The 24,250-nt window shown below is 44.1% G+C and overlaps 1 protein-coding gene across 2 annotated transcripts in view; it reads left to right on the top strand.

The window, feature by feature from the left end:
- The window catches only part of LOC119141812 (lipoxygenase homology domain-containing protein 1-like), a 60,684-nt gene that overhangs the window by 21,285 nt on the left and 15,149 nt on the right, over positions 1-24,250 (top strand). For both annotated transcript variants that reach the window (XM_037374443.1, XM_037374444.1), the window contains 5 exons: positions 1,028-1,213; positions 3,958-4,085; positions 8,468-8,585; positions 15,297-15,474; positions 20,954-21,139. In XM_037374443.1, the coding sequence (XP_037230340.1) occupies positions 1,028-1,213; positions 3,958-4,085; positions 8,468-8,585; positions 15,297-15,474; positions 20,954-21,139 (796 nt within the window). The remainder of the gene's footprint in view (positions 1-1,027; positions 1,214-3,957; positions 4,086-8,467; positions 8,586-15,296; positions 15,475-20,953; positions 21,140-24,250) is intronic.

Below are 24,250 nucleotides of genomic sequence, written 5' to 3'. Positions count from 1 at the left end.
TTAAATTATCAGTTTGCTCCAGGATGAATTGCCCACATTCTGTAAGAGGGATATATGCAGTTTCTTGGACAAGTTTGCACGATCAGCATCCTTTTCCTGCTGATATACCTGTAGAAACGTTGCTTGCTTCTTTTCATGGCTCTTAAGACCAGATTCAGCTCCAGGTGAGCTTTGAATTTCCCAGTCTCAACCCTGTACACTTGGGCAGTGTTTATATTTCTCCAGGTCCCCTGTCCCTGCTGCCACCTCTAGTATTCTTCCTTTTTCCATTGAAATTTTGTTAGGAGCCCCTTGTTCATCCGTACAGCCTTCCTGCCACTCTTGTGTGACTTCCTGCTCTCCAGGATGGACTGTTCTTGAGCTTGAAGGAGGTGGTCCTTGAAAGACAACCAGCTGCAGATGCCAGCTCCATCTGTTGTCTCCTGTACAAACATGGGACTTTTGCATTTTAAGGAGACGGGAAGCAAAGAAAGAGCCTGACACGTGTAGGTGACTTAGAGGTGGATTTGTGAGGAGAGGAGCGCTTGAACAATGCATGTGGGTGTTTGGCCTAGCTGTGCCTTTCGTCTTGCCTATGAAGCTTTGGATAGCCACTTCTAAGTGTTGCAACAGCAGTGGAAGGGATTGGAAAGATGGAGAAATGCGTCTGCAGAGATCCGTAAACTTGCGGACAGAGGTCAACTGAGCAGAAGCAGAGTAGTAAGAGACAGGACATGTTTGTACATAGGTCGGTCCAGCCTACCTTCCTTACTGTTGGGACTGGCCTGCCTTCCCGCACGCTCAGCAGCTGATGAGCTGAGCTGCCTCACCTGTATCAGCTGCCACGTACACTGATGTCTTGCCTGTTGGGCAGCAATGGCACGGACTGTTTCACAGCTCCCTCTGTTCCACTGTGGAAGTGGTTTGTGTGATGGTGTGTGTAACCAACACTTCTGGTCCTTCACCAGTGGCTAACACACCCAGTAAGGGTCTCTCCTGCAAAGAAAAGCCCTATAATAAGCAGGTGTTTTCTCACTGACTCTCCCAGGTAGGGCATGATGGTGCTACCCCTGAGAGCTGCTGGCTGTTGGAAGAGCTCACCATTGTTGTGCCCACAAAAGGTGTCATGTATAACTTTGTCTGTAAATGCTGGCTGGCCAGAGACAAAGGTGATGGACTCACCTCACGAATCCTCAACATCCTGGATGCAGACTGTGTTAATGTTGGCCTCAAGGTAAGCTCTAGGCTCATCTTGTATCTTCAGCTGTTGCATGGACCTGTACTGATACTGGCCGCGTGTCAGCATTTCTCATATTTTGACTTCTGTCTGCAGTTTGAGCCTTTTATTTGCAGTGGGTTTCCTTGTTATTTCTTTAGCTAAATCGTTCGGAATGGTTTAGCATCATTATCCCTTAGAGCACTGTTTCCTAATGCCAGATGGATGCAGCCATGGCACAGGCAGAAGGACAGGGGAGGGCAGAGCAGGTAGGACACAGTTCAGCAGCATGTCCTCATTTTGTCACCACACCTGGAGCACCCACTGCATCACCTGGTGCCCATAGAGTGGATGCAGCTGCAAGGTGAACACCTTGGTGCAATCTAACTCGGTCATGTTTTGTTTGAGAGGATAATTGTAACACATCAAATTAGAGTAGTGGAAGTATTTTAATCTCTGCATAGTGTGGCTACTTATCAGCTTTTCTAATAGGGGATAAGGAAACTAAATGATAACTGGAAATTGTTGAAACATGGAGATGTTTGTAAGCTTGATCTTTGAAATGAATAACTGATTAAAGTTAAATAAGCAGTGAAAAAAAGATACAGTCTTTTCATCCCGATATATGAAATTTGAAGTAATGTGTGCTATGCCGTATTTCAAGCAAGTACAAATTAGAAAGCTGAGCTATGCTGATTTTGGATGTAAGATTTATAATGGAAATAACAGTCTGGATGAATGGGACAATAATACTGTGTTTAATACCTGTATGGCAATTTAAAACCTCTATAGATGTGTTTCTATTTACAGTGAGGTTACACTTTCATAGCACATTGATTTTTCTTTACGCTGCTCTTGACTCCCAAGCTAAAGATATTCTCCTGAAATCTTTCTTCACCAGACACAGGAAAACGTGATAACATTTTTAGCATCTGTGAAGGATTCAACAGCTCAGCGCAGGTTTCAGTGAATTGACCTAAGAGGGAAAAACCTCCCTCAGACTGAATACCAAGGTTAAAATCTAATCTCTTAAAACCTTCCCATCAGTCGTTTAACCTTCTGGGTAAGGTTTCCAAACTCCTATCAGTGAGCTGATGGCTTGCCTGTAGATTGAAGTGGATGTTAATGAAGACTTATGTTCAGTCTTCCTTTAAAAGCCCAATCCTGAATATGTATTTTCATAAGCATGCCAAAAATAGACACATCTAGCTAATTTGGTTTTTTTTCTATGATATTTGGCCAGAAACTTGCTGAAAGGTTTGAAAGAAATCAGGGGCGATGTTTGAGACATGAAATCAGAACTGCACATTTGACTTTCTGATCACTCTCCTAGTTGAGGGAATTTGGGACTGTTCCCTCGTAAACAGCTGTAGTTAGAAACTGCATTTAATTATTTTTTATTTTAGAGTTCGAAGAAGACTAATACATTTAACATCTTTGGGGAAGTTAAGGCTATTTTGTTTTGCTTTTGCTTGACTCTTGCACAGCCATACATACCCATTTCAATTTAATTTTCTTCCTGGCTTGATATCCCCCCTGTGCTTTAAATTGACTATTTGCCTTCCCATACATAGAGAAACTAGTCAGTGTCCACCACAGTCATTAAAAACCTTTAATGCATCGGCAAAAGAGGTTTTATTCTCCTACCTACAGCAAATGTGATGCTTTGCTATGATTTAAAATGTGTGTGGCTGAATATGTGGTGGACAGGTTACTCAGGATTGAATAAACGTGAAAAATGTGTTTCCTATGACATTATTCCTTTGCACTGTTTATTTATGTTGCAATCACAATTCGGGCCAATAAAACTTGCCTAGCAGTGCACTATTTGAAATATGTTTTTTGGGGGCTTTTTCTTGACATTCTTTCACCTCTTCAGTCCAGAGGTCCTGTTCCCATAGGTACAATCTTGAAAGCCCCACAGTGGCCAAAAAGTCTTATTGCCACTAACAGCCACCAGGACTTGCATGCTTTTGAAATATTTGATTCTGAATCTTATTATTCACATGTCAGGAGAAAAGAACAAAGTTAGGCGGATAAGGTGAAAATGATGCAAAACATCTCTTCACAAATTGGCATTACAGCAACGTACAGGATCTGGGAACGCTCTGCGTTCGGTGCAGCAGTGTGTATCCCATGGGGAAATAGGATGGCTGCGTTTTCCTGCTCTAAGGAGAACTGGGATGCATAGGCTTCAAAACTGTTAGCGATGTTGGACTGAATGTTGCCCAGATAGACACTGAACACTTGGGGAAAACATTTTGCAGTCAAGGGAAAGAAACAATTGTGCCTTTGGGAGCTGTTTCTGTAAAAATGGCAAGAGTTCAGTGCAGTATGGGGGTCTGGAGAGCTGGGAGGCGTCCGGGAGGAGAGGCCAGTAGCAGAGGGTTGGAGACCCACCCACTGACGTGAAGGTGGTGACTCCCGTGGAGAAGCAGTTTACCAGGTCTTCAGCGCTCCCCAAGCAGAGGTCGTCAATACACGTGTCTCTCTCTGAGTCTATCTATGCAGAAAAAATCTTCAGAAAAAAACACCATCGGTGGTGCAAGGGTGCAAGGAGGAAGATCCTGTAGCAAGTTTCAATCTCTAACTTTGCCTCTGAGAACCACAGTGTGGAGAGAAACCAAGAAGCTGTGTTGTGACCATTTCTGACAAATAAGTAGATCTCCTGCAAAGCCTGCCTAGCCTTTTGCTTGGGCTTTTGCATGAGTTAAGGGCGGCTGTTCTAATGAGACCTTCTGATTGTTTCAAATCTTCACCAGATCCTCTATGAAGTCACAGTTGTGACTGGAGACATCGAAAGTGGTGGTACCGATGCAAGTATTTTCATGATGGTCTTTGGATCCAATGGGAACACTGAGGAGATGCAGCTGGATAAAAATGGAGACAGGTACAGTAACTTTGCCATTTTTGTTGGTTAGAAGTGAAATGATAACTGATTCAAGTCTCAAGTCAAGAAGCACCTGGGGCTTGGATCGTGCTCTCACTGAAACACAAAGATAAACTCATTCACTTTATAGATGAGGAGCTGGCTCCTTGTAGGTGTTGCTGTAATGCATTTAGCAGAGCAGAGGAAGGGAGAGCACTGTGTAGCCAGGGAAACCATCCCTTCTCATTTTTAGAAGTTTTGTTTAACCTGTTCCTCAGTGGGTTTAGAGATAAGCATTGTGAACAAAAATAAAAATTGTGAAGTCCTGTGTCGGCTCCAAAAGGAACTGTGGACTTTGCATGAAACCACAGATGCAGTTTCTGCAAAATGCATCTTTTGTGGAAGAATAAGTAATTTAATTTAAAAATAATTTAATGGGAGTGCATGAGTAACTGCATAATGAAAGAAACACAAACCAACATACACACACCTGCCTTGGGAAGTGCCTGTGATGGGAAGGTGCTAAGTCCTCCGTCTGCTCCTTCCCATTCCTCAGCTGGCCAGATGTCACCCAGCTTGGTCCAGAAGCCATGCAAGAGATGCCAGGGCCTGAGCTGCTAAGCTGAGGGCCCTGCTAGAAATGGGCTTCTTAGCTCACACTCTGTGCCACACCAATATGGTTTTGGAACTGGAGCTGGCTTGTCTGCAGCTGGCACAAAAGGGACATGCGATGACATCTGCCTGGCCAGACATGGCCTTATGGTGTGAGCTGTGGATAGTGCTGCACTGTGTGCTCAGATTTTAGTAAAAAGGTGAAAGCTCATGTTTTCTTCAGCAGAAACAGCTAACAAACACCATAACTCTAGTCTGACACCAGCATTTATGTGCGCCAAAAAAATTCACATGCAACTGATCCATTTCCTAATGTTTTCCTGTTCCTTTCTAGCACCTCCCTTGATACAGAAAGGTTTGTCATGCTCAAGAACGAACATGGCACTAACTGTGTTTTAGAGCTGGGCTTCATCAGACTTAAATTTAATTGACTACCTCTGGTCTTAGTAAAGCATCTACAGAGCATCAGCAGGGCTGGAGCATTTGGTCATACACCTTGAGCTCAGCCTGCTGAGGTGATGCTGGACTCTTCCTCTAACCTCCTGATGATGTAGCATTGCTTATCATGTGTTGGCTGGATAACTGGAAATAAGGATTCCTGCACAGAGGTGTTTGCTCAGGAGATGTTTTACTTGCAGTTGTCATAGCAGAGTGGGTGTCTGGGCAAGCGTGTTCAGCTAAGTTTGAAACTTTCATGTGTTTAGTTAGTAACAACCACGACCCTTATTTGCTCTGAAAAAATCATAGGGGTGCTGCTGGCTAAAATCTCCATGAGGAACACAGCTGAGTCACACAGAAAACCGTAGCTCTTGGCCCTGCTGCCCATCACAGAGAGACATCCAACATGTCAGGTAATCCACTTGGGTTACCAGCAAGTCTGGCTATCACTGACATCCTCCTTCCAAGACCCTAGGCAATCCCAAACTGATCTGTCTTCAAGTATTTTAAGCCCAACCTTCAGTTCCAGTAGGTGGGAAAATGGACCACAACTGTTCGTATTTAAAAGTAAAGCGCACTTCACATCAGGGTATGACAACCAAAAATCTCTAAAAGGGACCAAAACATCTCCAGCCCCTCAAGAGAAGGATTGAAGCTTTGCTCCACCTGGCCAGACAGGTGATACTCCTAAACTATGTGGTCTATAAAGCCCATCGTATTTGTCTATACGGGTGGCATGGATAATCTCTGAAATAAGGTTATAAAAATGCAATAAAGGAGAGCCGCACAGTTTGTATGTTGTTAGTTGCTTGGGTTGTCTTCTGCCGGTAGATCTGCAAAAGATGGTGAAAACTCATTGGGGCTGTATAAAGAAAGACGTGTAAAACACAGCTATTAATATGTTAATATATCCAGGGTGCTGTGCTGTTCTTTGAAGATGTACTGGTACATCTGCTAGCTGGAGGTGCTCTGTATCAGACCTCCAACTGTACAGAGCTCTTGTTGACTCATTAGCACCCCTCTGTAGAGGACATGCCTGTCCCCAGATACACATATTGCCTGTTTCCACACCACTCCCACCAGTCTCCATCCAGCTTTTAACAAGACAGGCTTCCCTGGCTTTTGTTTTGCATGGAAATCTCGCCAGCCTTCACGCCAGCAGTGAGGGATGGGTGAGAGCTGCTGCAACCAAATGGGAAAAGGTACTTCATCTTTTTGGGGGCTATCCAGTGCCAATTCACTCACAGCAGCTTAGTGCATTATGAAGAACAGTCTGTCTAACCTGCTGCAGATTTAAGGCAATTTTAGCTACATTACTGTTATTGCCAAGACCTCTGGGCAATAGAAATGTAAGTGCAGGCATGGGTAGGAAAGCTTAATGAAATCCTTCAGATAAATGATTCAGTGTCCTGGAAAAGGAGCAGCGGCAGTCAGCTTGTCTGGGTACTTCTTCCTCAGTTTTTTTCAGGCTTATGTTCACGTTCATATAGACTAGGGATAGAAAAGAGCTCTTGGATCACCCAGTTTGTCACTTTAGCAATTGCTTCCCTCTAGTACAATGACTTCTTGAAAGTAACAGGTGAGTATCAGCCTTACAAACCGTAAACAGAGCATTTACTGAAGATAAATAAAGGTTTATTTTACTAACAGACTAGCTTAGAGTCGCTCAGCCTGGAAAGGATCAGAGTAAGAGTCTTCTATGAAGCTTTGTAGGTAATAGTGAGTGTAATGAAAACTGATCGTGGGATTGTGGGATAATTCAGGCTGGAAGGGTCACACCTTTTTTTTTTTTCTTTTAAATAGATGTGGAAATCAGTCCAGTCCAGGCACAAAAGCACATTCTCTTTCTCGCAGTAAGACAGGCTGTGTTGCTGTCTAGTACCAGAGAAAGAAAAATAACAAGAAGGGAGTTTTTCAAAGAGCAAACATAACCCTTAATAACTAGAAATGGACTGGGACCAAAATGCCCTGTCCAAATGCCTCTGGGAGGGCAGGGAAAGCGATGCTGGATGAAAACAGAGCGCCTGGAGCCAATCCCTGTTGCTAACATCTGCAGCTATGCAGGCGCAGATAATGGCGTGTGGATAATCACATTCATGTTGCAGGGTGTAATCTGAGCAGAGGTTGGTAAAGAAATGGGTTTTTTTCCTCCGTATCCTGGCACTGCACAGCTATAGGGGGCTGAGTACATTGCCAGGTATCATCATAATGGCTTGTCTATATTATTGGCAGCGGCCTCAGTTTGCAGAGCTCCCTCCAGACCTCTCAGTGGACCCAGGTAACTCACGAGGAGAAGTTTGCACAAAGGAGGAACCTTAACAGCAGAGCGGTGATGGTGGTGCTTGGTAGGCGCCCCGGATTTGTCTGCCCTTCTGCGTAGCAAGGGTTGTATTTCCATCTCCAAGCCCACAGCAGGTCTGCCAGAGTATTTGAGGGGCAAACCTAGAAAATATGCTTGCTCTGAATAGAGTAATATTGAGTCTGAGTCAGCACTTTCTGAGAAGCAAGGCTTTCTTCCTAGCGCCACTGATGCTAAGAGGGAGGTAAGGTGGCTGCTGTCCTAGTCAGTGTAGTAGCTTCTTCAGGAGGCGTGTGTTCGCTGTTTCCCCTATTTTCCTGCTTTTTGCTGCTTGCTATGGATGAGCGGTTCATGCACATCCTTGTGCCTGTATACAGCAGCCAAGCAGAGGATAAGACCTTTCATGCAGTGTTACACAAACCCACTCTGGTTCCTACCAAAGACAGAGCTAGTTTGCAAATTAAAGTACCCCAAATTCATGAGGGGAGCATGGGACGGTTGGGTTTGTCTCCTTTCTAACACAATTTGCCTGTGCTTACTAAACTTAGCACTGGGCTCTGACTTGCAATCAGGTTGCCGTATTTAGCTGAGCTGCAGCAACTATCTCCACGGCAAATGCAAAGTTATGCGCTGCATCTTAGCAAAAGAAGTTTAAGCAAAATTGCTTTGCCTTCTAGTCAGGATGGGCTAAGGGCAGGCATGTGGGCAGATGCCAGGAGGAAGGCAACGTGCAGAAACCTGACTGTGAGCTTTTATTGTTCTGGTTACAGTGATAATGTATGCTACAGGCTGCCTGGAATGATTCCAGGTGCCTCGTATGGGCTTGATTTTCCAGAGGAGGAGGAATCCCTGTCAAACGTGCAGTGAGGTGTCTTGCCAAAAACACAGTAGCTGGTGATTTCAGGACGGGAAAGCTCAAGTCCAATAAAACACACTCACAAACTTTTTAACTTGAGGCTGTTGGCAATGCACGAGTTGCAGCATGGACAGGGGGTTGAAACGCAACGATGCCGTAAAGCAGTGGGAAACATCCTCATTCTTTCAATCCCTCCAGGTTCGAGCGAGGCCAAGAGGACAGGTTCATTATGGAGATCGCCGATATCGCACCCCTCAGGAAGATGAGGATCCGGACGGATGGGAAGGGGGTTCGCCCACACTGGTACCTGGAAAGGGTAATGTACTTCACATTGCACATCTCTTTGCAACCTGCTTGTGTTGAAGCCTCCCAGCCCTTCAGAGAGAGGAGAAAGGCAGCGAGTGACTGGCTTTGATAAATTTCCTACATTTTCCCATTTGGTTTTGCATGTTTGTCATTTTTTTTTCCCCCTGCAAGAATTGAGTCAAAAAGGAAGAGACCAAGGGATCAAGGGCAATAGCTGTGTTGTAAAGCTTCACGACTGTCTCTACTGTCAGACCGCACTCTCCCTCCCTGAAAAAGAGCCTTGCCTTGCCATCAGGTCACCTGCAATATTTTCTGGTCCCCAGGATGTACCCTCAGCTCCTGCAGACCCTTGCCACGCTCTGACCCAGTGGCAGAGTGGATCTCCCTCAGCCAGGCAGGGACAGCTAATGTGGGCCTGGGCTGGGTGGGACATTTCCAAATAGTCCATCCTTTCAGGTGAAGCATCCCATCTCTCCCCTCCACTTCTCCTTCTAGCACACAGGGGGATTTCTTTCTTTTTCATGTTCTTTTCCTCATGCAAGGAAGGTGTCGTTTTCTTCTTGCATTTTGCATAGATCGTGCGGAATGTCTCCCACAACTTCTGTTGATTGTATTTTCCTCTAGTGTCCTATCTTGCACAAAAGCACAGTGCTCTCCTTTATGTTCTCTACCGAATCACCAGCTCCTTGTAAAGATCACTTGTACTTGGGCAGTTCAATGTAGTTTGCTTGTTATGGGTCCCCATAATTATATTTCTGAGATAGAGATGGAGCGATGTGCCGATTCCACACCATCAGATGTCATTAAGGGAGAAGCACCTCTCTGCCACGTTTATTTAGCATTTTTTTTTCTGGAGTAGATACCCTGCTGGATTTCCATATCTTGACTTTTTCATGAGAATACATTAGGACCCAGTAGCCTAACCAATGGTCAGAAAGAATAGTGCATGATCTTTTTATTGGGTCCTTTATCATTTTTGACTAGTCTCAAGCTGTCCTCCGTTTTCCCATAAATAATGTGGTTTTAAACACCGGTCCTAGGTAGCCAGCAGTTTCCAGTGAAGTGATGAACTGCCCTTCATCTCCACTGGCATGGGCTAAAAAGCATTTCTGTCGTGCAGTACCCTTTTCACTTGAGCATCGGCACTTCTAACTTTTTTCCCAGTAACTCCTGTGCAGCTTTCCAAAGCATTAGACCTCCAGCATATATCTTCTGAATAGATGCCACAGACACACAATTCTTCTCTCTGTGCCTAAGGAATAACTCAATCTGTTCTCCGATTTGATTCAGTCATCTTGGTCAAACTCCCTTTGCTGGTTCCCCGATACTTTCCCCTGAGTATTATAACTCTTATTCATATCAAATGAAATCAAATAAGGCTTTTTCATCCAGAGACATTCCAGATCTTGCAGTCATGAATTACCAATAGCTCAAAGGCAAGGGATGGCAGGATCCTTAGCAGCAGGTAACACCTTCCCACCTTCCTGTCGCCAGCTCTGTCCAGTCGTTCCAACACCTGAGCCTGCTGGAGTGTCCCACCCAGAGCAAGGCTTTCTGAGGGATGTGGGCAAAAAGGACCCTCGTTTGGACCCATTGGTAGGGCTTATAGCCCTCTTATAGCCCTGCAGAAGCAACAGGCGGCCCATGCATGTGACTTTGAGACCAGAATTTTAGAAGTTTCTGAAAATGGTACCACGGTTTCTGTTTTTCTTAAAGAAACAGAGCATGGGAGGATCTTCTGACTCTAGTGATATGTAGAGAACTTTATTTATTAGTTTTCTTTTCCACCTTCCCTGCAAAGGTAAACATAGCAATTGCATTTGCAGGCAGAGGGCGAGGACAGGAGCGCTGTGGAAGGGGGGAGGAAGGATTTGTGTTCTGTGATTTGTATTCCAGCCTTGAAAACTTATGTAGCCTGGTGTGACATGAAAACTGATCTGAGCCCATTTCCATTTCTGTCAAAAGTGCATATTAAAACTGCATAATGAAATACTTGTGGGGGTAGTGCTAAACTCTCAGACAGATGGTTCACAGTTAGTGCTAACTAGCACAGTGAAATGAGAAGCTAGATTAAGCCATCAACCCCGTAATTAACCATTTGTTGCTCCATTTATCTCCAGGATATTCTCAGTTTTCTTGTTCTATTAAAATAACAATAAATGATCCTTTAATTCTCTTTGGTCTTTTTGTAAACTGGTGCTAGTCATAATTTATACTGCTTTTAGTTTACCAGAAATAGAAATGCATAAATACCAATTAAAATGCATGAATTATCGGTGATGTTGTACACAGCCGAAAGATTAAATTTACAAGCAGGGAAGTAGTCTTTTTTTTTTTTTTCTTTTTTCTGTCTAAATAAAATACATTGAAATTTCATTCAGAATCTCAGCAAGGTAATGAACTCGGTGCCAAAGACTCAAACTGCACCAAAAGATAAGTTTTAATTACTGATACCTAATCCTCTAGAGGGAACAAAATTTGATCAGTGATTCTCTTGTTCTTCTGCGTCAAGCTACCATGACACTTCTTTGTGTTTCTGAAAAATCTGAGAATAGAATCATAGAATTATTACATACTTCGGGTCAGAAGGGACCTTCAAAGTCCCTCCGGTCAGCCCCCTGCCATGGGCAGGGACACCTTCAGCTGGATCAGGTTGCTCAGAGCCCCGTCCAGCCTGGCCTTGCATGGGGCATCTACAGCTTCTCTGTGCAACCTGTTCCAGTGTTTCACCACCCTCATTGTAAAAAAAATTGTGACTTTTAATCAGGAAACTTATTTAAATGCATGCTTTGGAAACCTCCCCTGGGATAGCCAGTTCCTCAGTCCACATGATGATTTCACCTGCTGCCCAGTGTCTTAGACATGGAGTTGAAAAGCTGGAAATAAGCAGGGATGAAAGCTGTCTGAGTGAAACAATACAAATTGTGAGACTGTTGAATTCTGTAGAGTTGCTTCCCTCAGAATTTTAATGTTACTTTGTGCTGTCAAAGCCAGGCAGATAAGAAGCTGCCTTAATGAAGCACTAATTGCATTGCATTCAAACGTCACAAATAATCCTGGATGTGGGACTCGATCTTTATTCAATTCTTTTTTCTTTATATAAAGAAGATTAAGAAAATTTGAGACAATTCATTATATAGCTAAAGCTGGCTGTTATTCTTTGCAACATAACAAAGTCTTTTTGTTTTACAGTCAGAGGATCCTGTTTTTAAGCAAAGACTAATGACATGAAACAGACCTGCGTAAAAACCTGTGGTTGAGGCTTTAAAGATGAGTTCCAGGATCTACGTATGTTGGTGTCAGTGGGTTGTGAGCCCCTGTGAAGTGAGTTTTACACTGCAGCTGGAAGAAAGCTGGGTAGAGGTTAATCAAATGATTGGGCATGTCAAACCTTTCTGTGGCAGCATACAGTGCACAATTAGTTTTAAGTTGCTCGTTTAAAGTTCCTGTCAGCTATGGTATTTGCTCAGCTATGAAGAAAATTCCCAACATTTTATTTATACACACTGGTCCTGCTTTTTTTTTCCTTGTTTGTAGGTGTTCTACAGCCCAGTTAAAATCCATGTATAATTAGTGATAAAGTTTGAGCTTAAAAGCACAGAGGATGCCCAGCTCTAAGTATCCTAAAAAGTAATTTAGTTAAAGTTTTAGGTATCCTAAAAAATAGTTCAGATGCAATGTAAAGTAGTAGTCTCATTGCCAAACAGTAGCTAATTTTTCTGAGGAACAACCAGAAAATAAAAATAGTCTCAGCTCAGATCCCTAAGATGACTTTCTTGACCCTCATGGTCAAAATCAAAATCCTGCATCATCCTCCACGCGTGCAACACCCACAAACATCCCTTTGCAGGATGGGATTCATTTTGTGCTGTTTTATTCATTGAAAGAGAGAGGTGCAGCTCTTCTAGGCCTCCTCTGTAGTCAGTAGAGAGAGGGAGATCTGGGAGCGGAGATGCCTTGAGCGGCTCTTTACCTGCCCCTGGCTTGGGTGGGATGCACTGCTTCCCCGGTGGTACCCAGCTCTGACCACTGGCCGTAGGGAGAGCTGCCACCGTGCGCTTGGGCTGGATGCCTGGTGTTTAGGCAGCGCATGCTAGGGAAGGTAGGCAAGTACCCACGTCGTGACTGAGCAACCAGCCTGCCACAGGTTTCCTGCTGCCTCCACATCCCTTGCTGTGATCTCCCCTGAGCAAGCAAACCTTGTGAAATGATTCTTTTTCTCCTGCCTGCTGCCCTCTGGAGCAGCATCCCCAAACAAGGTAGCAGAGGCTGCTCACTCTGTCTGTACTAACTTCTTACATGAAGCTGCATATGGGTGAAATCAGTCATCCTGGGTGAGGGGCTGGGGATGGAAAGAGAAAGCATTTTGCTCCAGCAGTTTTAGTGGCCAGACAGTTTTTCCTAGACAGCATCTGGAGTGTTGGGCGTGGGCGGGCTATTCGTGAGAGGTCTCATCTCTCTGTCTGCGAGTGCACTCCAGCTGGCAACTCTAATCTGCCTCTACCCCCAGCTGCTTTCCTGACATTTCCCTGCAAGCTTGCTCAGGACATTTTGCTACTAACAGTGTCACTGTCATTCCTGAGCAGGGCAGAGGTAGAGCTGGCTGAACCTTTTCCAGCATAGAGTTATGCACCAAGGGGGAAAAAAGGCATTTCAGTCAACCTGACATTAATCATGATTCAAATTTGCAAATTTTAGCCAAAGACAGGTTTCTCGGTTGAACTCCTAAGAGGATATAGACATCATTCACACGTCCTTGAGACAGGAGAATTCCTTCTGGTCTGTGTCCCAGCAGAGCGGGCACCACCTGGGGTGGTGGGGACTGACTCCTGCTTGGTTCAAAGCAAGGATTCAATTCAAGATCTCTTGACTCATAAAACAGTTTTTTGACTACAAATAGTGTCACCAGCTGTGAATACGCAGCTTTTTAGAAAAGCGGGGCAGCTTGAACAATCCAAAATGTCCTCTACCTCTGTGATGAAGGTGCTGTGTTACATATCCCTGTTTAGCATCAGGCAGTGAGAAAACCCCAGACGAGTGTCCTACCCATAGAACTGTACAAAGCGTACAAATAGCACGACTGCTGCTTCAGCTTTGGTGTAGCTACTGCCCTCTTTAAAATAGTTTTTTAGAATCTGAAGCAATGTTCTTCTTTTGAACTGCTAAAGGCTCTGGCAAAGCTTGGTTGGGGTCAGCAGGAGTCCATGGACTGGGACACATGCAGTTTGAGGACAGAATTTGAGTACGTTTTATCTCAAGATAAGTTTTATAAGTTTCTTAGGCTGATACATGAGTGCAGCAGAAGGTCACTAAGATAGTCAAGGGGCTGAAGCATATGGCACACTAGGGAAGGCTGAGGTAAACAGAGTTTTTAAGCCTTGAGAAGAAAAGGTTGAGGGGGAACCTAATCACAGTCTTCTGCTGCTTAAAGGAAGCTTACAGAGACCATCGATCCGGTCTCTTCTCAGAGGTGAACACTGAAAAGGCATGAGGCAATGGACACAAGTTGGCCACAAGGCAAATCCTGATCAGATATAAGGACAAAAACTTCTCCAATGAGAGTGATGCAACCCTGGGACGGGGACCCAGAGTTCTGGGGGAATCTCCACCCTTCAAGATTTTCAAACCACAATTAGATATGGCCTTGCAGTTAGCCATGCTTGGAGGAGGAGGTGGGATTAGACACCTCCAGGTGTCCCTTTTAACTTCTCATTTTCCATGAATCCATGATTCATTTCTTCCTAATACCATGTCACACTTCTCAGATGTCTGGGCTCATGTTTCCGTGGCCTTTGCAGAGATATGCCTTGCAAGACATTGCTTGCTGATGCACTGCTACACTGGGGTGTGGTCTCTGTTTTGGTTAGATTATAACACAAATGGAAATTTGCAGCCCTGCCTCCTCCCTTCCCTTCAGCTCCACTAATTTAGTGAGAATTTACTGCTAAGTTTTTACTGTAGGCCAGTATAACACCTTTCTCCCAGTGGACCTTTGCTCCACTGAGCCCACGTTGAACAGGACCCATAAAGGTGGGCATTTTATTAGGCTTTTGTTGGAGTATCTCATGTCTTGTTCTAAATAGGTTCCTATTCTGCTCTTATCACCGCAGCATCTGAGCTCCTTCCCGTGACACGTTAGACAGTGTGACTAATATCTGTTGCATACTGTTTGTTCTGTCACCTTTTCCCAAAGGGAGAAGTGCGTGAAACAGTAAGTTTTGCTGGCCTGATTTTATCTTGTGCATTGGTGTAACTTGTTTGTGCTGGGTTTACATTATCTCTACAACCATTGCTGAGTGTTTGCACAAAGGAGGCAGGTGGAGGAAAGATACTGTGAACTTCAAGGAGAGGTAGGGAGGTTTTTGATAACTCTCTGCTACTTCTCCTTTGGAATGAATTCCATACTGGAAAGGTCTGGCTCTCTTAAAGATAAGCTTTGTCTGTAACTTATATCAGAGGAGCAAATTTCTTCCCATGCTTTACCTCATGTGTGAAAAAGTCCAGTATTATGAACACTACTTCTCAGAACAAGTCACCACAGCAAATATTGCCCCTAGGAGAGAGCTCTTTATCCCAGAAAAGCTCAGTGCTTTGGCCTCATGAGCCATGACAAAGCTCCACACATGTCCTACAACTCTGCACTTTCTAAGTTTAATCTTTGCCCTCATTCAAACAGCAGCTGAAACTTAGCTGAAGTTTTTTTCCCTTTGGCTCTTCACAGATCATCCTGAGGAACCTGACTAATCAAGAAGTGGCCATGTTTACCTACGGTGAATGGCTGTCAAAGGTGAAAAATGCCAAGGGCAGTCTTGAGTGTGAGATGCCAGCTATCATAGATGACGAGCAGATGATGGAGGACACGACGTACACTCTTCAGGTTAAAACCAGTGATGTTGGAGGTTCGTCCATGGTGGATATTTTATTACTTTTCTATTATGGAGTTAGATTTTTAGCAATGGAAAAATCTCCCTTTTAATTTGAAATTCTGTTTAAAAAAAGCATAATTTAGCCCTACCAAGCTGGAACACTGCCATTTTGGCTGGCTGTTCATCATGACAGGTGGGATTCATCCTCGTCTGAACTCTGGGCATGAAATATTTAGACACAAGGCCTAGATATGACTGCTCCCTGCTTTCTCTGAAGACACCTTAACAGAAGCTATTGCCAGACCGTGTTGCAATGGTCAAGAGCTCCGTTTCTCTTTTTGGTCAGGTCAGATCCATCCACTTAGGATGGATAAAAAGGTTATGGTCCAAGCTGGTAGGCTCAGCGCTATCTGCTTTGCCCAAAGAAGACAGCAATAATTCACTCTTCAATGTGTTTTGAGACCATTTATCTCAGGCTGTGAAAAACCATCCCTAAATGCACACCAGATAAAAGAGGTGGAACAGAGTATAAAGAAAGCTGCAGTGCTTCAAGAGCCAAGAAATGGGATTTTTATGTCATTTCCTGGGATCACTGCCTCTTTCCATGAGAACTTCTGTCAAGCTGCTGAATGAAAGCTGCAGCCACATAGAAGCTGCCTGGTGCCAAAATGGGGCGAGCTAGACATTAGCTTGCAGACACCTTGTACAAGAGGTTGACCCTCAGAGGAAATTCTGCCACACCAGTACACATAATCACCTTCTGATCTCTACCTGTCTTTCTTTTCTTTTTTTCTTCCCCTCCCCCCATCCCAATTCACCAGTGGTAATTTATGCAGCTTGTGAGGTTTGATCTGAGAATATCAAAATTCCCCTGGCAGAGTGTCTTCGTGCCACCTCACCATTTTTTATCTATCTGCTCTGCCTGCTGCTTGTCTGAAAAACACGTTGTGAAATACAAAAAACAAAAGAAGGAGAGGAAGATTTGTTTATGTATCTGGCATCCATCTGGTATAATGGTAGATCTTTTGGTGACCTTTACGTGAAATCCAGCCCTAACTTGGAAAGTCGATGGAAATAGAACTGAGAAGAGAACAGAAGATGACAGCAACAGCAGACAGATCTGCCCTTCCCATCAAATGAAGACTGACGGGTATTAATGATGAAACTTTTTATTTCATTATGAACAGTGACAACCAGTAGGAAAGAGAGGATTACAGAGAGGTTTCAGAGAGTCTGTTTATGATTAGATCACACAGCGCACTGACATAATGCTGAACTTTATCCAGCTCATCTGAAGAGGGTACAAGTCATGAACCATCTCCCCTCTTCGATCATTATGTATTCCACAATTTCTCCTGGCTGGACCAATTCAGGAAGGAAGACTTTTTATCCTTGACGGTTAGTTTGAACACACTATATCATCTTCTGCCACAGTGACATTGTCCAATGTTTTTATTTCTAGATATAAAGTTTTTCTTTGCAATAGCTTTCAATTTTCCAGTGCATCAGAGGTATTGAGGGAAAAAAAAAAAAAAAAAAAAAAAAAAATATTTCATCCCAGCTATTTGTCACTCTCCAAAAAATTATACTTCTGGTCTTAGCTCCTTCTAGTCTAGACTGCCTCTGGTCAATTAATCCAGGAGAGGAATCTTAGTCAGTGGTCTGGATCATCCTCTGGAGGATCTCTCCCAGTTCCTCTTCATCAGATTCAGACAGAGCCAGCACAATTAAGTTAGGCTAGGTGGTTAAAGTTAGGGAAAATGAATCCCACAAAAATTGTCCTGTAGCCAACTGGAAAGCATCAGCCATTGCCTCCCCACCATACACACAGATTTAACAACAGTCTCATCTTAGTTTTTCCTCAAAGAAACCTTTGAGCCACAGTTTGGCCTTCCAGAAGTCATTCCACTTGGATGCTCATGTCACATACAGAGGTTGCATCAGGGAAAGACTCCTCTCCTGCAAAGGTCAAATCTCCTCTCTTTCAAATGTCGAATCCAGAGGCCACCAGAAGTACCTCAGATGGCAGCTGTCAGAGTGCATATAGAAAAGGGGAGAAGAGCTTGTTACGGCAGACACATGCCAAGTCCGATGGGTAATCTTTGGTTAAAACCAAAACCTTGATCTACTTTTGATCTTATAAAAGAAGTAAAGCACGATCTCATTTTCTTCAAGGTTTGATCACAGACACAGCTGCAACAGAGCCAGGCAACCTGATGGTTCTTTCTGTGGCTCAAAAATGTCCTCATTGGTTCATCTATATTTATGCAGACTTTCTGTATTCTATATGCAGGCGTCAGATACATGGTAATGCAATAAAGATGGAGAAAGAATAAATACTGCTTTCTTGTTTTCCAAGCATTAATGAAGCAGCAGGTTTTTATCTCCACTGTTACAAGATTAATTAGTATGTTGTCATTTCAGCTACAGCCTACAAATTACATAATTTAGGACAGTTGGTGTCAGTTCCTAGTGCCTTATCCAAGACCCTGTTAAGTCAAAACAAGGTCATTCTTTGGCCTCGGAAGGCTGTGACTCAACCCCACAGTTTGTTAAAAATTACGCAGTTGTTCAACAAAAATCATAAAATCATAGACACTTTTGTTGGAAGGGGCCTCTGGGGGTTATTTCATCCATCTTCCTGCTCAAAAGACTATTGCCAGCACTAGGTCATGTCAGCCATCAGCTAAGACACTGCCCAGCTGAGTCTTGAAGACCTCCAGGGATAGTGATGCCACCACCTCCCCAGGCAACTGATCCAGACCTGTTCTGTTATCATAAGAAACAGGGTTTTTTTTCTGAGGCCCAGACTGAACCTCCTTAGCAACTTGTGATTGTGGCTTCTTGGGGTACGGTATGATATCTCCACAGTACATGACCCTGTCGTTATCACTGTCCTCCCCCATCAAGGGGTCCTTGTTCACCTGCCCCAGCTCATATCCCTTGGCTTCTCAAAGTCGTGTGCCCAGCTCCTGTCCATCTTGGCAACCACCTTCTGAGCCCTCCTCGGTGTCTCAACATGACCCAAGAATTCAAACTGGCAGCATTGTCCAAGTATGGGCTTCTCAGTGTTGAGCAAAGGAGATAAGACCTTCCTTTCAGCTTCTGACCCTGCTCCTCCTGACGTAGCCCAATATACCGTCTGCATTGAACACGAAGATGTTGCTGTTAGCTCAGATTCAACCTGAATATGAAAGTTACGGTTGTAACCTTTGGGTCTTCTTCAACTCCCCAGCATGAACACATGCAGGGTTTATTCCACCTCAGATGCTGAATTTTGCATTTCTCCTTCCTGAACTTCATGGGATTTCTGCTTGCCTGGTCTTCAAGTTTCTCAAGGTCCATCTGGTTTGGAATTCTGCTGTTCAGCACGTCAGCCACTCCCCCAAATTTAACATTAGCTGGAAATCTGTTGAGGATGCGCTCTGTCATTGCTTAGGCTGTTGACAATGAAGTTCAGGGCTGCAGACCCCAGTATTGACCCATATTTGCACTCATTGCCAGTTGAGGCTTGTGCAACCACAGCACCTTCACCTCTTCATCGGTCAAATCGGTTACAGTTCCTAAATGTACCTGACAGTTTCCTGGAATTAAAACCAACAATAACAGCAACAAAAATCAGGGACCCAAACAGGTGAAACGTACATTGATTCAGCAATTTCTGTTCCTTTCTTTCCCATCTCCTGCTAATTGCTTCTAAGGGAAACGTCACGGCATGAGGCCTTCATCGGCTTCTTCCTGCGGGGAAGGTTTTGCTAAGAAACAGATGGTTCTGTGCTTTTTGAGACCTTGCATTAATTGGGAGCCTGCTCCTTGTAAGGAAATGGGCTTCAGTTTGCTTTGTTCCTCACCTCAGCAAGCTTTAGGGTCATAAAAGGTACTGCCAGATGAACTGCCTGAATCCCTGATGCTTTCTCTTCCTTAAGCCCTTCCTAGGGAACTGCTGAAAATCAGCCTTGGTTTAACACTGGCAATTTTTCACGTAAACACGACATGTTCCTTTGCCTTTTCTATATATGACTTTTTCTCCATATTTTTTGGGGGGGAGGGTGGGTGGGTGGGTGGGTGTTTCAGTCCTTCTATAAGAAGAATTGTGGTTTCTTCCTGATTTCTGTATTCAAATAATTATCCTAAAGCAGTGGTAGCTTTCTCAAAAAGTTTTTAGCCCACCCCCCACCCCTCAATTTGTTTCTCCATTGTGTTGTGAATGGAGCTGTGGGAAATACCGTTCCTGTGGCCTAAAGTGAATTTACGACACCCTTGTGTAAGAAAAGGCTTGGCAGGTGGTTAGAGATTTCAAAGTAGGGCTATCTAACCGAGGGCAGCAGATGCTGAGTGTCTTTGTAAGATGGATTTGGGTATGATGATCTCATTTTCATTTTCCAAAATGTAAGGGCTTTGGTTCTGACACAGCAATGAATATCTGCCCGCATGGAATCAAATCAAATCTTTCTATGAATCTGCTTTTTTATTATGGCATCAAAAATAAAAAGCAATAATTTTGGTCAAATTATAAGTAGTGCCAGGTAAAAGTGTTGTAACGCTTTCAGCTAAAATGTTCATAAGGACACTGTGGGTGATGGTTTGGTCTTGAACTCTCCAAAAGTCAGGAAAATTGACAGCATGGCTATTTTCTGCAGCAAAGTATGGACAGTAATGGGCATATGGAATACAATATCAAGTAACAAAGATCAACGTACAAATTAATTTTTTCATAATGTGTACATAAGGTGGGAGCTGGTGGGGCAAACTGTTGCATGAGAAAATGGGACTTTTTCCTTTAAATGCAGCATGGAAAGTATTTTGAGAAACACGAATATGGAAGGAAGACCTTTGGGAGGGAAAGGGGGTCACAAGATGCCATAGTGGTTTGGTTGACAATCTCCACTTTGCTTTCAGATCCCTGTGCCGTACAACACAGGGAAAGCAGCATGAGACAGAGCCCAGGGACATATCCTGGGTGCCACAGGGCAGCTTGGAGGAGGTTGTGGGACTGCAGAAGACCACAGTGTGGAAAAGGGATTGTGGCCCAGTGGGAAGCCCAGGCCAATGTGCACTAATACTTTGTAGCTAGAAAAGTTAAAATATGTTCTTTTAATGCTCTTGCACAGATTGCTGGGTAAGTCCTTTCCTAAGCTACCTTGGAAAAATGGGAGTCACGACACTGTCAGCCTCCTCAGAGCGCTGCTGTGCACAGTGCTCCGTTAGGAGCAGATATTCCTGCTTCCCACTAGTACTGCTGGCCTCACAGTCACCGTACCTTGAATGCAAGGGTGAAATGCAGCTGTATTTTGGGGACAGGCTGGAAGGGCTGGTGTGCTAGCTACCATGGGGTGTCCTCCCTGCAGAATTCTGCGCTGAAATTCATAGCCTGTGCCCAGAGAAACCTGAGCGTCACTGCAGCCTCTCCCAGCCTGCCTTTGCTGCCTCCATTTCCATGCCACTGGAGGCTGGGGGTCACCCCTGTATATCAGGCTAGCTTCTGATGATGTGCTGTGCTCTTTCCTTCCAGGAGCAGGCACCGATGCCAACGTATCCTTGATCCTGTTTGGGGAGAATGGGGACAGCGGGACCCTGGCTCTGAAGGAGTCCAACAAGTCTAACAAGTTCGAGAGGAACCAGATGGATGAATTCAGCTTCTCGGACATGCTGAGCCTGGGAGATCTCTGCAAAGTGCGGATCTGGCACGACAACAAAGGTCAGGGCAGTGACTGGGGGTGGGTGGGTGGGAGAGGTCGGGCCAGCATTTTCACTCGAGGAAAGGCATCCTGATCCATGGACACAGGGCAGGCTGAGGGCACTGTTGGCAGCTCTGCCACAGGCTGCATCATCTCAAGGGTTTTACCTGGATCTGGTGTCCCAGCTCACCTGTCTAGACATACCCCCTTCACGCAGGACACCGTGTTTTCCCTGCAAGCTGGTGTAGCATCTGCTCCAGTGTGGCCCCAGCTTCAGCCTGAGCTTATAGCCACCGCTGCATGTGGCTGCATGCAGGATGATAGCTCCTCCAAACACTGCCACCCAGCCGGTTATCCCAACACTCCAGCTCCATTAATGCAATAACTTTTTCACAGGCCAGTATGGCACTTTCCTAGCAATTTAATGCTATCCCCCTGACACTGACACATGGGGTAATGCAGGCTGGCATAACATAGTGAGCTGTAGAAGACAGGAATAAAGATCTGTGTCTGTCTTTATTAAAATCACTACCTCAGCCAGTGAGTGTGCGGTGCCCTGCAAAGAGAGATTCTGACATTTCCCTGCTGCCGGACACCCTAAGTGGTTTCACAAACAGCAGAGCAGCACTCAGTACCACTGTCACAGTCATTTGTGTTGTTATCCAGGCACCAAGCAGCATCTTGTAATAAATGCGTCACTCCCCCTGCTGTGATGACATCTTATCCCATCTCCATCTAAAAGAGATGATCTTGTGCTGACAATGACTTGATGGCTACTGGCTGGCCATCGCTGCAGCCCAAGGGTGATGCTTGATGGCACTAGTTAGATAGACCCACCCACATCAGTATTAACAAGGCAGTTTGGACAGTAGTGTTTGTCAAAGTCCTGGGAGGACTGGCAGCAGCACGACCCAGCCTTTACATGGTTTTACTGGGACTGCTGGTTTATGGCTTGGCTGGGGTTGGTTATATGTCAGCACGGACACATGCTGGCCATTGTCTCCTTGACTTCTCCAAGTTGTGGCAGATGGGGAAGGCTGCATCTCATGCAATATTAATAAAAGACGTTACCTCTGGGTCAGAGTCTCCCATTGGAAGTTTGCCTACTTATTTTTATTAAAAAAAAAAAAAAAAGAAAAAAGGAAAAATCTTACTGTAGCCCTTGCCTGTTGTGAAATATGGGAAACACAACCATTCACCTAGTACAGTCATTTATTCCCAGCCACTGCAAGCTTTGGGTTTGTATTTATCACTCCCAAAACACAGGACAATTTAGTTGATTAACCTCTGTAAGTATCATATTATATAGATGGTGCTGAGCACAGTAAGGGAGATGCTTTTAGCTGGTATTAGTTGCCAAAAAAACTTATTTTTTGAATCTACAGTTCAGATGCAGAGATGGAAAGGGCTATCAGAATACCCAGTAGAGTTGTAGTTAATCTGATAATAGATTATCTGTTAATTAATAGATAATAGATAGTTAATATATATAATATTATTATATTGTATACACTATATATTATATTACATCTAGTATATACAGTATATAATATATAATATAACATATAAACCACAATATATTACATAGTAATATGTAAAATAAAACAGTTAATAGTTGATCTGATAATAGAGTTGATCTGCTGTTGGCGAGGGTGGTTCAGATGTTCTTTTGAGAGCAGCAAGGAATCAACATGGACTTGCAGATTCATTTTCAGATATATTACCATCTAAGATGTCTACAAGAAGAACATTTTCCTCAAGCATTGTGGCTTCCCAGTGATCGGTCATGCAAACAGAATGAAATACACCCACCAGATGAGAGCTGATCCTTAGGGCGCAGGCACGCGAACAGGCTGGAGTGTAGGAAAATGAGAACCGGATCAGGGTCAGTCAAGCCTGGCAGCCGTTTCCAACAGCAGCAGCATTGGATGCCTGAGGAAGAGGAGGAACTGAGTGAGCGTGTGTAATCTTCCCCCAGTCCTCTGCATCTTACTATATGTAGCTCAGGGCATCTCCTGACGTGAGTACTATTCTTGTCCATAAGTGAAATTTCTCATTTAAGTGCTGGTCCAGACTCTACAGGAGGCATTTAGCACCCACAGCATCCCATGGGTCCGCTCTGTGCTGCATGACAGGACAAGCAAATCCCCATTAATCCAGGCAGGTTTGCTGCCTTTTCCTTTTTGCACAAGTAATCATGGTTCACCTTCCCCATGCCACTGATGATGCTGATACGGACTGGGGAGTTACCACCTTGCAGCTGAGTTATGGTAATGGCTATCTACATGCTCTTCGTTAGTGACAAAGTGACAGAGTTTAGCCTTAGGCTAAGCAGTAAATAGGCTCAATTAGTTTAAATTTGCTGTGGGCTAAAAGCATGTACCCAGATAGCCACCATAGGTCAGCTAAAATAGTAAACCATGTGTCCAGAACCTGAAATATTAATACACATAGCAACCTTATATTCTCATTCCTTATTTCCCTCGTACACTGGTTTGTGTTTATAAGTAAGAGTTAATAAGGCTTTATGAGACCTCACTGGCTGCAGGGTTAAGCCTTGGACAAACAACACATTCAGGTTTTGTTCAGCAAAAATGTACTTGTTTTTCCTCCCAGAAAGAAGGACAACTGTAGTTTAAATCAGAACATATGCTGCCTTCATTGTTCCTGCATTAGTCATGTGAAAGGCATATCCTATCTAAAACTTCACACAACGCAGCATGACAGTTTGTTGGGTGGGTAGAGTATTTATTACTGCTGGGATCCCAAGCTGTAGCTCTCCTTTGCATATATACTTGCTTTCTATATAATTTATATAAATTGGCTGTGCCACTGGTTAGAAATTCCTGGCTCCATTTTTTTTTGGAAAAGAATAGTGGGGTCAGTGATCAAGGGTCGTGTATGGTTTTTGTCAGATGCTTGGGGAACTTCGGGTACTGAGGAAAAATGTGCTTGTATTTACCATTTCAGGCATCAGATGTTCATCATTCTTTCCTTTTTTTTTTTTTTTTTCTTTTTTGGACGAAACGGTTCCCTGCCAATGGTCTATGGAAGACTCAGTGTCACACTGGTCTACCCCGTTGCTCATCTTCAAATCACAGACACTGTCCTTGCCTTCTCTGGAAAAGCAT

This window comes from Falco rusticolus, chromosome Z (assembly GCF_015220075.1).
Source record: "Falco rusticolus isolate bFalRus1 chromosome Z, bFalRus1.pri, whole genome shotgun sequence".
In the NCBI taxonomy this organism is placed as follows: domain Eukaryota; kingdom Metazoa; phylum Chordata; class Aves; order Falconiformes; family Falconidae; genus Falco; species Falco rusticolus.
Note: the sequence above shows the minus strand (reverse complement) of the source record. Positions and strands in the feature narration are given on the sequence as shown.